This window comes from Melospiza georgiana, chromosome 4 (assembly GCF_028018845.1).
Source record: "Melospiza georgiana isolate bMelGeo1 chromosome 4, bMelGeo1.pri, whole genome shotgun sequence".
Taxonomy (NCBI): domain Eukaryota; kingdom Metazoa; phylum Chordata; class Aves; order Passeriformes; family Passerellidae; genus Melospiza; species Melospiza georgiana.
The window spans coordinates 22,373,596-22,386,915 of record NC_080433.1 but is presented as its reverse complement, the minus strand read 5'-3'; the positions used below and the strand labels follow the sequence as shown (position 1 = coordinate 22,386,915).

Here is a 13,320-nt window from a genome sequence, read left to right as displayed (position 1 = left end):
TGATGTTAATGAAGATGATGAGTTTGCTGGGTGAAGAGTGGTCCCCTTGGTGCTTAGCATCAAAGAAGGACCTGCCTGCTGCAGTTCCTCTAACACCCAATGAAAGATTGCTGTCTTTTGAACTGAGGTGAATTCACAGGAATTAGTAGAGGCAGCCAGCCAGCCCAAGGGAACTGCTTAGTTGGAATCATTCCTACTTTCTTGTGTGTAACCTCAGGCCCAAGAAAATAATATGAGAAATCTAAAAGGAGGTACTTGCTTGTTCGTGAAAGGATCAGGTATGCATTGCACTTTCTAAGATAAATTCAGCCTCTAAGTGTATTGAGCCTTTACAAAATTTATCAGTTAAAAGGGATCACACCAATTTAAACTCTGAAAGTTAAATTGATGAAAAAGATTAAGGGATTTGTTCAGGAAAACACCTAGACAATCCCTTCTGGGACAGGCATGCTTTTGGAGTTTACCAGCAAAATGCTGGAGGCTGCTTAAGTACAGGAGGTTGGACTAAAAGAGTATGAGTATTTAATGTTGGCAATAAATGTCCTCATTCTATCAAAATAAACATCCAGTTTCTGGATTATGTCTTGGAAGAGATTATTCAATTTCAGACATGTAGCAGAAGTGTGAGAACACACAGTAACAGGAGAAGTTACTGATGCCCAGATATTCCTTAAAGGAAAACGAGAGTATCTAAAATGATCAGACCAAAATGATAAACAACAGAGGCACCTGTGGCTCCCTAAACTGCACTTGCACCAGAGCTGTATGGAGTGTTCATACTGCATTTGGTACTGTATGAATACACAGAAAGGCATGGCCTGTCCTAGGAGGGACAGCCCCAGGAGCAGAGATAAGGGGTTATTGAGCTTACTGTAAGTACAGATAAGCTGGGAGGTAGATGAAAACAAGCTGTTTTCAGGATCTCAATATACTGAATAAAAACATACAGACGGGATTCTGAGGCAGATGATAACATTTGTCCTTAGTACATCTATATACTGTGTGTCTATCCTTGAAGCTGAGTAGCAGTCACTTTGTTGTGTACTGCTAAATCCTTTAAATACCTCCTCAGTGGGATGCTTACATAATAAGTCACAGGTTTCTAATTATTTATTGCCTCTGTCTCAAACATATACTGAAGGGTTCTTTTGCTGTTTATATACATGCATTTGTTTTATTACTTCTTTGCATTCTAACAAATCATCTCTAATAAAAAGCACATTTCCTTGTGAACAGAATCAATTTCCTTCAGAAGTCTTTCAGCCCCTGATTAGTGGGTTACATTTGGTCTTCACTAATCACATACTTAACTGTGAGCAATAAAGTTCTTAAATAAATAAATACTTTAGTCCAAGTCAACATTAGTCATAATGGACAGTTTCCCACTCCAATTTTTGAACTACAAGATGAGACTATGCTACCTGGGCACTTAGCACGTCCCATTAAAAGTATGGCAATTAATGCCAGATCTGTTTTTTCTGCAGGTCATTAGGTATGTTATTAACAATTAAGTCTCAGCAGCAGGATGATTGCAGCTCAGTAATGCAGTGGGAAGTCTAAATGGGTGTGGGTTTTCAATTACTTTTAAAGGCCTGGGGTTATGGCTATTTTTTTCCCCCTTGGTGTTAGCCTGCTCCAGAAGCACTCAGTGGGAAGGTAATGAAGTAGAAGATTTGTACATTACTACATCTTTCCCTGCTTTCTTTTCATTGGTTTTGTTTTTGTAGGCTTTGAAACTTAAGGAGAAGTTAGCTGTAAGCCATTCCTCTTGGTCAGGGTTGGCCGTGTATTAAAGAGCTACGTGCTCACATGGAGGATGCATTTTACTAAGTGTGAACAGGGCTAAGGCACTGTGGATCAGAAAACCTGAGATGTGGTGCAAACCCCATCACGTGGCTGCTGCAGCAAAACAATGCCTTCCCAGCATTGAATTTAAACCAGCATTTGTTGGGGAACATAGCTTGAATCATGGCTCCCTGTGGTCCAGCAACCACTCAGATTAAGATATGTGGTTTCCCTAATGTCTGTCAAATATTGTTAAAACCGGGCTGGCTCGGCCGCGAGGTGAACAACATTACATGGGTGGTATCAGCTCCCCACAGAAAGTGGAGGTGGGGGCAGGAGAAGACAGAATATAACTTTCAGCCAAAATACATACAAAAAAAGCATTAGTGTTTATTTTAAAAACATCAAGTAACACTTCTTTAGAGTTCCTATGTATGTGTGCTTAATGAATGAGAACAAGGAAAGGCTCTGTTTCTCACAGGAGCCGATAACTTGGAAGCTGAGAAAGGTGAATACAAAACTTTCTGACTAAACTTGAGTTTGGCTTGTGAGCATGGCCTGGGGTGCTCCACACTGAGTCCACATCTGGCTTGGGGTTAAAAATAAACCAGGGCTGTGTGAGATGGACAAAACAGAGCTACATCTTGTGGGTCTTTGCACGAGGAGAATGTGGCCTTGTTAGGAGATAACCCGAGTGCCCTGAGAGTGGCTTTGCTGTGCCCACTGCACTGGGACACCTGGGCCACTGCTCCCAGCTGGGGCTCAACCCCCACCAACACCTGAATCTGAAAGCCACGGGTTCCTTGTGGTGGATATTCTCCATAGCAACCTGGGCAGCAGTTATGAGATAGAAAAAAATCTTTGCTGCCATAATCAAGGTATACCTAAACTTACTGGGAGGATTGGGACTGTATGGACTCACAGCTGTAATTGCACTTTAAAGTATTGTTGTAATATCAAAAATTACCATTTTTGACTGATCTACCAGCATTCAGGGTGTCATAAGTCACTTCTACTGATGAAGGAGTAGAGATAGATATATCCTTTTATTTTTATTGTACATTCAATTTCTTAGTAAAAAATATTTCTTTTCTGTTTTACCTATATTTGAAATAGTATGTCTAAATTTAATTTATCTATTTTGCAAATATGCAGTTATCTAGTGCATACTTCACGTCTTGCCTCACCAAACACAGACAAATCAAATGTAAGATGGGTTTTTTGCTTACAATGTCCAGGACATTTACAGTCAGCACTCTGTTCCCCATGACTGTTACAGCTTTTGTTGACTGCCTTTGAGCCATTCCTGTCTTGTTCTCTGTAGCACAAATAGTACCACCAAATAACAGTGATCTCTCCTTACCGCTTTAATTTTCAGATCAGGTGAAAAATACTCCAGGCTCAAGACTAAACTCTTTGGCAGTTATGATATACGACCTGTGTTTTGGAAGGAGGCTCCCAGTTTCATAATTTGACCTAGCTAAGTAGTGTATGTCTCAAGAAAAGCTGTTGAGATGGCCATTAATTTTCTCTAAACAATTTCTTCACTTGTTCTTAATATTAACAAAATTACATTAAGGAAAACAGAGATGGCACAATCCTCATTTTTGAAGTAGATTTTTAATGTGAAATTGGAAAGCTGGACATTGAATTCTTCAGTTCTCTAACCACAACCCCCAAATCCCACCTCTGTGCAAGTGAGTTTTGCATATGTGCATTCTGTCAGGGAGTCACAGCAGTTCCTGCATCAGTTTGCAGTTCTAAAACACCTCTAAATCCAGCAGGATTTACCAGTCTCATCTGGGTGTGTCTGGTGCTGGGCTGCTTGTTTGTAATGCTAATGGTTTTTTGGAAATGTCCTGCTTTATGCTCAGAAATTTATTTTAGAGCGAAGACAATCAGGAGTACAGGGTACTGTGTCTGAAGGTTGGAAACAGTACAGAAAGGAGCCTTTCACTTCAGTGCTGCTGGTGGGAATCCAGCTCAGGTCCAGGCTTAGCAAAAATCACTGCTGTACGATGGCTTCTGGGTGCCCTGCGCTCTATGTCCACAAATGAGTCAGTGTCCACATCACACAAACCACAGAACAATTGGTGCTACTGTAATTGGGAGTCTAGTGGCAGCACTAGTGGAAAGGGCAGAGACTTGAATGAGCATGGAAAATGAGCTGCTTTATTCCCTGCTCCCTCAGGTCACCTTTGAGACACATCTGTTTGAGGAAACTTAGAAGAAATTCGATCTCTGGTAGCTCCCTTTTGGAGATAGAAGAATTTACTTTGCAGTGCTGACAATCTGACACCCACTAAAAATCTTTACATTCAAGAAAAATAAAGATCATTATGGGATCGTTTAACATGGGAAAGCCTGAACTGAAAAAAAAAAATAAAAGCTACATATGATTGAAAAATCAACAATAAAATCCAAATGCTGACTTGAAATAATAGGAACCTAGCCAAACTAATATTATTGAGCATGGCCACCACAGCCAAAAATTGCTTCCCTCAAAACCCCAGGGAAATCCTGCTCTTTTATTAAACCATTGAACAATCTCTTCTAGTTGAATCCATTTTCGGGAAAAATTAAGGAGTGTTTCCTCAAACATTCTCTTTGGAGGTGAGAACATGGCTTGCTAGAAGAGATATTGGACTTTATTCAGCCTGAGATGATGCCTTGATGTCTTGGAAACAGGGACTGAAAGGACAGCTGTCAGCAGCGCTGGACACCATGAAGAGAAGTCTGGCACTGCCAGTGTGCCCATGAATCCCTGGTGGAGTCTGGAAAAGACCTTTGGAGGTCACCTGCTCCAGCCCCTGAACTTAGCACTTCCACTGGGTCTGCTGTGAAGAAGGGAGCTCTTTTCTTAGATTTTATCATTAGTATTCCTAAAAAAAATTGGCAGGAGACTAATTGTGTGCTACCAGCAGAGAATTTGGCCCCCTAGGCCCTGTAAGCTTTGCACAGCTCAGCTGTGAAGACACCTCTTAATCTGCTGAAATGACACAGTCACCTACACTGATTGCAGTGGTGAATGTGCCATGAAATTCTGGCTAAGAAAAATTTTAAAAATGTGTTTAATGTCAGATAAGTGCGTTAGCAAATCTGAAATGTTCGGAGACAGCTTGGACTGCATGTGAATTTATGCCAAATGCAACCAAAAATAGAATACAAACTTCACCTTTAAGCTGAAGTTTTCCACTGCAGTACTTCAAAATCACAAAATTTTGACTTTTTATCTCCGAACAGTCTAGAAAATAAATTTTAATAACTTTAAATCATTTTAAGAGTACCTTAGACCCAGGAAGTTAATTTATAAGTGTTTATTTTGGGGTGTGGGAGGGGGAAAATTCAGAGCAACATAATTCCTAAATGTCTGTGTGTTTGAGCGTGAACATGGCAGTGGGAGCATGACTGTAACCTGCCACATCTCTGCTTTTGCATTTTTTGACTTCTCTTAAATAGATGAGGCTACCAGATTTTGTAGAGTTGCTTGTACAAAGGAGACAGGGTTTAGATCCCCATGTTTGTTCTCTGTTCTTGTGGTAAAGCAGGATTTGAAACCCAGGGCTGGGAGGGTCAAATTCCCAGCTCTGTGGTGTCTTGTGAGATACACCTGTGTTATGAGGGTGGTGGGAAATAAGCACATCCTTTCAGGCTAAATATGGAGAGGTATTGTGAAGCACCACAGATGTGTGAGGGCCAGCTTCAAAGTTCCTGGGACCCTGGGGATAGCATCATCCAGAGCACAGATTTCAGAGTTAAAAAAAAAAAAAAAAATAGGGGAGGATTTCAGCATCCTGTATCACACCACCAGTTTCTTGTAATGAAGAGTATGTGGTGCATATTTTTGCCTTTTCTATGACAAGTGCTGAATTCCTCAGGGGGCTGGTGATTGTGCAGAAAGCTGGCTCCCTCCCTGCCTGCCTCAGCCGGGAGCTGCGGGGCTGAGGCTCGGCCAGGGGAGCCCTTGTTCCAGCAGGATGCTGAACTCAGCAGCCCGAGTGTCTGAGAGCAGCAGCAGGAGGGGGCTGAGGGGTTTCAAGGGTGAAAAAGCTATGGAGCAGAAATGCATTTGGCCATCCTGAGTGCCTGGTACTTGGCAAGCAGTGGTCACGTCGTCAGGCAGACTGTCCTTCCACGGGCAAAGAGGGAAATGCACCCTCCTTAATGGAAGAAAAACAAGCCCTGTATGCAGCAACACACAGTTCTGCATGGGAAAGCAGTGCATAAACACTATGGACTAAACTAGTGCAGGATAAGATCACTGTTCAGAAATATGAAATTGGTTCTGAAAAAGAGACTCCCAAGGTAAGTCAGAGGCCAGAAAATGAACTGCTTTTGTAAATCTCCCTCAATTCCATGTAGTGAACAAGGTTACACATGAATGAAACCATGATGTATGATTTGGCATCTTAAACATTAAAAATCCTTTAAACTATAGCTGCAGTGTTCATTCCCAAATGATTTTACTTTGTGTATTTATTTAGAGAAAGCTGAAACAGTTTGCCATTTACGTGAATTCAAAAGCTGCACATTTCCAAGACTATAAAAGAAACCTTAAAAAGAAATTACTTTCAGAACTCAAATGATGATATTTCAAAATGGATTAAAAATGCATTTAAATTTAAATAGATGTAAGAAAGAGAAAATCTCAGTTGTCATCTTTTTGTAACTTTATCAGAGAAAGTGATTGTGATGCACACATAAAACTGGACAGCACAGATTTCTGTTCATCATGTTTATTTCATTTTATGTTATGCATTTGCCTAAACAGTTGCTTCCTACATTGTGAATTATCTTTTGTGTGAATGTTTTGAAACATTTAAAGTTGGAGGTCATATAAAATATAGCTGTATGTGTCATTCTAAATTTGTGCATGAACTCTCACGCAGATTTGGGTTTGTGTACTCATACAGGAAATCTTAATTTTATAGTTCTGGAAGGTAAGTATTTTTATTTATAATAACAGAATGAGACTTAGAATGCTTCATGAAATGTGAAAACTTTGTAAATAATACTTGAATATAGGAATTGGGTTAGAATCCCCTGAAGTATGGTGAGTTTTCAAGTGTTTTCAAACACCAACAGCTTTCCAAGCATGCACAATATGAAAGTCTAAGTTACATTTGTAATGGTGTTGTTCAGATTTTGTTCTTAAAAACTAGCTCTAGAAAGTGTGGAAATTTTCTTAGGAATGCTATTCCATTCATTTATAACTCAGGAACATTGGAGGAATGAGATTTGTTGAAATGACCACTCTCAAATAATGTCATTGTATTCAATTTTCTGACCTGTAAGCAGAAAAATTAATTACCGAAGAGGATCTTTAAAAAAAAAAAAAAAAACCAAAAAAAAAAAAAAAAAAAAAAACAAAACAATAAAGTTAACTCCAAAGTGTTATTTTGCAGAAATTGCTGTTTAAGGTACCTTTAATTTTTCCAGCAAATTCATTCTGTCAGGGCTGCTCTCATCTCTCATATCAACCTCCACAGCACCTGCTCAGCAAAGCCTTTGTGCTGTCCTGCAAGCAATGTGCTCTCGGTTGCTTTTTCATAGCCTGCTGGATGGAAGAGGCTGTGTAAGCCAGGGTTTCACATTACTGAGCAGTGATAATTACAGCTGCCTGGCTTTTTTTAAGGGGAAGAGGTCATATTTTCTTGAGTTGGGTAGAATGTTGGGCTAATATTTTCAGTGCTAGGTGCAGCCTGTTCATTCCTTATGAGGGTTTCTTCTCCAGCAGTATTTTGCTTACCCTCTGCAAGTCTGTACAGTCTTGCAAGGCAGAGCAGAAGTCTGGGAGCAACTCCCTGTCCTGCTGGGCAGAATGTCAGCATATTGGTCAGTGAAAGAGGGAATTGCTTGATTCAACCTAAACCTTTTTTCCATTGTGCCACTAACTTCCCCAAAAGCTCCATACTTGCCCAGCCCTGCTGGGTCAGTATGATCAGAAGTTAAAGGTTGCCATCTAATGGGGAATGTACATAATACAACCTTCATTGGGTTTTACCAAATTATCTCTTCTTGTTCTTCTCCATGTACCTGTATTTTCTTTACAAGGCACTAGAGGAATGAGAATGATATTTTATTCAGATTTTACATGGGATATTCTATCAGTAACAAGGCATTGCAACCTAGTGAGAAAATCCAGTCATTCAGTGTAACCTGATTAAATCTGATTTCTTCATGCTTTTTCTATTCATTCAGATATAGATGAGTGCTCCTTTGAACGGACCTGTGACCACACCTGTATCAACTACCCTGGAAGCTTTGAGTGTCTCTGCCACAAAGGTTACACCTTGTATGGACTGACACACTGTGGAGGTTTGGAAACTGAGTTTTGCTTACGTGTGTTTGTTTGCTTTGGGAACTGTTTACAGAGACACTCATTCTTTTAGATTAAGGTTTTATAACTCAAGATGATAAAGACATAACGTTAAAATACACTTAAAATGTCATGAGCTGGCTGTGAGTAAAATTTCAGTATCTCAAATATGCTGAAGCATTCCCAAGAGAAAAGCACCAATGAAAACCAATGTCCCACCATTTTTTGATCCGAACTTCCACAGGACTGAGGTTAATCACTACTGCAGGGAGGCATCATATGATTGGCAACAATGAGAATAGGGGAAAGAAGTCAGTTTTGCAAAGTTTGCATATTTTGGCTCTGATGGTATTTGTCCTTAGCAGTCTGTGGCATAAACTGCCTCTGAAATGCATAACAGAAGGCTGTGGTGGATCTTCCATCTTCTGGGGACCTGCTTTCAACTTTTTTGGCATGACTGGAAAGAATTGGTGCTGTAATGTTTCATTATGTAGGAGAGAGATATTTTTGAAGTGCAGCATTACCACAGTGACCATATTAGAGGTTCAGCTAATGTAGCAGAAACAAAGGCTGGCCCCTCACTTCTGAGGGCTGCATTCAGCTGATTTTGTAATGTCAATATGAGACACTGCTAATGGTATCTCTGCATGGCTTCTTTCTTGGGGGAAGGATGTTGGAGGTGTATGCTGGTCTCTCTTTTGTGGAGAAGTATCACATGAATTCCTGATAAGAGTAGGGGCAGACAGGAAGAGAAATGAGTCCGTCTGAGGAAGCAGTTTGGGAACAGGCCCCACTTGAAAGCAGTTGTGAAAGCAAATTCAGAGTCTGAAAGTTTTTGGGACCTGTGTTATATGAGGTGTAGAGAGACTGATCTTCAGTTTCACTGTTAATTCCTTAATTACTTAATGCACTAATTTAGGGAGAGCCTCAAAGTTTGGGGTTCTGCCTCAGTCTTTAAATAACCTTCAGCCTCAGTTCAGTTTCCGTCTTTTCAGTAAGACTGAAGAAGGACCAAAACTCTCACTGGAAATACTCAGTGCTTAACTCTGAGCAAAAACATAACTGGATCCAAACCTCCTGCTTCTTTCCATTATGAGCAGATGCAAAATCACAACTCTGAATCCAAACTTGTCCAGGCCCCAGGTTTTACCACTTAGGCCTGTCATTAGTTTTAGTCCTTGCATGCTTAATTTTGAGGTCTGCCAGTGAGCCAGAGCATCAGGAATTCTGTGTGTCTCCTGTTCATTTGGTGTCATTTCAGCTCATTAAATAAATAAATGTTCTTTCTGGTGGTGGAAAGAGAGGAGATGAGAGATTGACCTTGTTGGCACAAGTATATGAATCCTGAATGCATGGACTAAAAAAGATACACTTAATACTGGCTAAATACTTTTCTAATGTATCAAAAGTCAAAATATTTTCTGTGGAATATCAGGGATAACACACATAACTTCTTCACCGTCTTGCAAACTTTACCTTTTATTTTTATTCGAGGAGTGGAAGTCTAAACTACCCTTTAACTGCTTAGTTTCTTTCAAAAGCATCATTTCCTTCTTCACCTGAACTTCTAAAAGAAACTCTGGGAATCACTGTGGAGAATTTATCTCCTTGTTTTGCTGAGTTGATGTAATCTCACAGAGGTTTATGCCATTTTTCTGTATTTTCCATTATTGTCCAGATGCTGCAGACACTTTTGAGCATGTTTTGTACCCAAGAATTTCAGTGTAACTGGTCCTGGCAAGTAAACTGTATCAAATGCATAAATCCTTGGGAGAGTAGGAGCTGTACAGTTTAAGGACAAATACAAGCAATATGCGCTACAGTTGTTTGGCACTCTCTGTCTTTATACATGTTTATATGGGCTCCAATGTAAAAGATGCAGTAGAAATAGGTTTCCTTATGCAACTCGTGTCCTAATGTACAGTATATGTGTATACACATGGTTAAGACTCTTCACAACTTTAAATATGTTTTCAGATATTGATGAATGCAGCATCAGCAATGGTAGCTGTGACTTTGGGTGCCTTAATACCCTGGGGAGCTATGAGTGTGTCTGCCCACCTGGAAAGAAACTGCACTGGAATAAAAAGGACTGTGTTGGTAAGTGTGGAAGTGTGACTCAGAGGTGACTGTGGTGAATGTGTTCTCCAGGAGGGTGCAAAAGCCCATGGTTTTGTTTTAGAGAGGCTGCATTTTCACAATATAGATCCCCAAATTAATTTTATAAACTCAGATACACCTGATCCTGTGGAGCTCCATGAGCTAGGATACAATTCTAGGTCGATTAGCGAATGAGCAATATGTTAGATTTTATTTATGTGGAATAGTTTTTTTAAGTTTATGAATCCATTCACAGAAATCTAAGTTGTTTATTATTATTGTTGTTGTTGTTGTTGTTGTTGTTATTGTAGGTATTTTATACTTTTGTCCTTAATTTGCCCTCTTCCCATCTCTGTAATTTCAGCTATAACTCTATTTACCTCTAACACTAATTTAGTATATTCAAAATATTTAACTGTCTACAAGTAAGACATGGTAGGATATAATACCTACATTCACAGAACCACGCCCCAATTTTTCGAGTTATCTCTGAAAAAGTCCTGCTTCATATAAAGTACTCACACTAGCTATGTCAAAAGTATTAATCAAAATGAACACAATTCCTGAGAACACAAAAATTTGGTACTTGCTGCTAGTGCCACTTTGTGGCAGACCTGAAATTCTGTATCCTTTTAAGAGATAGCTTGTTTTTCTAGAGTCTTTATGTGAAGCACAGCAAATCTTGATCATGGCTACAGCCAAAGTCTTTTCTGTGAGATTTTAATTGTTTGTTTTTTTTTTTTTTTTTTTTAATGAGAATGGCATACCTGGAGTTTTTGATTTGATGGCCACATTTTTGAGACACAAATAACTTCTCATAGGCACATGATGAGATGGGATGATACCTAACACCTAATTGGGAGCAAGGCAGAAAAAGAAAAAGGGGGATCTCCCTTCAGGGAATCTCGGCCCATACTGAGAGAAAGCACTGCTTAATCTGGAGCAGAGAGTACTGCACTGGCCTCGTGTGATCATGCAATTGTGGCATTTTTTCACATGGGTACAGCAGTATAAAAAGCACTTTATAACCAAGGTGGGGTGGGAGGTGAGAGCCTCAAGCTGAATTCCAGCCTTTGCCTCTATGTTCTTCCCAAGCACACTTAAGTGCTTCACTTTCCTGCCTACCTGGCTATTACCTTCCCTGCTATGTACAGAACTAAGCATTGTGGCAGCAAGAAATAGCTCACTGTGGTTTTTAGTTATCCATTATGTCTCCCTTGCCATATACCAGTTATTCCTCTGGAAAGGATTTTGTAAGTTAGTAGCTGGGACTAAAATTTTTGGAGGTCTGCTATGAAGTTAGACTACTTGTGCTATATTCCCTCTCAGCCTACTAAGAATGTTGCTATATTGAAAATATTTTCCTGCTTGTAAATTTCTCCTCATTATTTATAATGCTCAGCTGGAAGATGGAAATAGAACACCCTTGTTTATTGATACACACTCTAGTAGTTGGTGACTTCAGTGAGGCTTAAAATGAGCATCATCTCCCTGCCGATCACCTGCCTTTATTACCAACATTTTTGAGAGGAAACTATATTCTAAATTGTTACAAAAGCATGATAAAAAGTGGAAGAATTATATTTAGTGATCCTGAAACCATGTGATTTGGAGACATTTGCAGTAACAAAACCCTCTTTTGCTCAGCAGTGGCACTTCGTGTTTTGTTGCCTCTTCAGTCCAAGGAAATAGTTTCCTTAAAGATATCACCAGAGCAACATAGAAGACTTAGGAGAGAGATAAGTAAAGGATGATTATTCCCATATCTGAGATGTGAACATCAGTCATGTTTATAGGAGTTGTATATATTTATATTTAATGACCCGTGAGGCCAGGAATACAAACCAGCTGGAGGCTGCTGGGACTCTTCCTCTGCACTCAAGCCAAGTCAGGCAACACTCATTCCAGCTACTGCTTTGGAACTGCTTGTTTCATGATGACTTTCCTGGGCTTTTGCCAAGCCCTGGTAGACCCAAACCAGTCTAGCTGCTAAAGCTCTGGTGTCAGAAGCAACCCCTGCCTCAGTGTGGTCTGCTGGCAAGCTGACAGATAGGAAAAAAGACATTTACAGTACTACAGTCAGCAGTGAGAAAAACAAATGTCAGCCAAACCTGTCTTGTAAGGTGAGTAGGTTTGGAAGAAGTAGCAAGAAACAGAGAAAAATCATGTACCTGAAACAGCATTTCTATGGGACTGAAGCAAGAACTGCCCCACAGCCACCTGGCTGAGATTTAAGTAGCTGCTTGAAGAGGTGCCCAGCTGCACTTGGTCAGCAGACAGTGCAGAGGGGAACCCTCTGGGGAAAGGAGGGAATCAGTGAGGTTTCCTCCCTGTAGGAAGTAATGGCATGTGCCAGCTGCAGCCAAGAATGAGCCTTGTCATTTGTGAGGGAAAAGATGCATTTAAGTAACACTTCAATCCAAAGAGAGGCAAATTAAAATAAATGGAGGTTTATGGTTATCGGTGTCATTCCATCTTCTCAGGGTGAAACACAGAGACTGCTCCAACAATTAACAACAACTTCATGTGTCTTCAGCTGAAACACAAGCACTGCCTTACCCAAGTGTGAAGAGTCACTTGTGAGACCTTCAAGGTGTTCTGTCTTTATCCTGGCATGAAGCCAAGAGGAGGAGCTGGATTTTTCCTTCACATGAGCGGCAGTGTGCCTCATGCTGTAGGCACTGATGAGAAATGGCTCTGTGATCTCTGTGTTTGGCACAGGGTCCCTTCTAGCAATTTTGGGGCATTTCAGCAGTGTCTGAAAGGGCCAGCAGAACTATCCATCTCCATCCTAGCATCTGCTGCCTCACCTCCGCCTGGCTGGGAAGTTTTCTAGCTCCAGAAGCTAGAGCATGGACTTAAAGTTAAAAAGTCAGTGGGAGTTACAGAATTAAAAATATAATTTTAGTGGTCACCTAAGTAAACAGACCACTGTGCACAGTGTGTAGTTGGTCTGTCAAATCAGAGAGCTGTGCCTCCAAATCAGAGAAAGGACCTCTCAGGTGATTAGTGTTACCTATTGCTTCTGAGATTAAGATGAGCACACAGAATTGTGATCATAGAGCACAAAGATCCCAACATGGAGGATAGGAGAGAAAGGCTGATGTAGAGTTTAG

At 40.3% G+C, this 13,320-nt stretch overlaps 1 protein-coding gene across 1 annotated transcript in view; it reads left to right on the top strand.

The window, feature by feature from the left end:
* Positions 1 to 13,320, top strand: part of SCUBE1 (signal peptide, CUB domain and EGF like domain containing 1) — a 190,323-nt gene that overhangs the window by 156,606 nt on the left and 20,397 nt on the right. The window contains exons 10-11 of the mRNA XM_058022515.1: positions 7,987 to 8,103; positions 10,082 to 10,204. Coding sequence (XP_057878498.1) covers positions 7,987 to 8,103; positions 10,082 to 10,204 — 240 coding nt within the window. The remainder of the gene's footprint in view (positions 1 to 7,986; positions 8,104 to 10,081; positions 10,205 to 13,320) is intronic.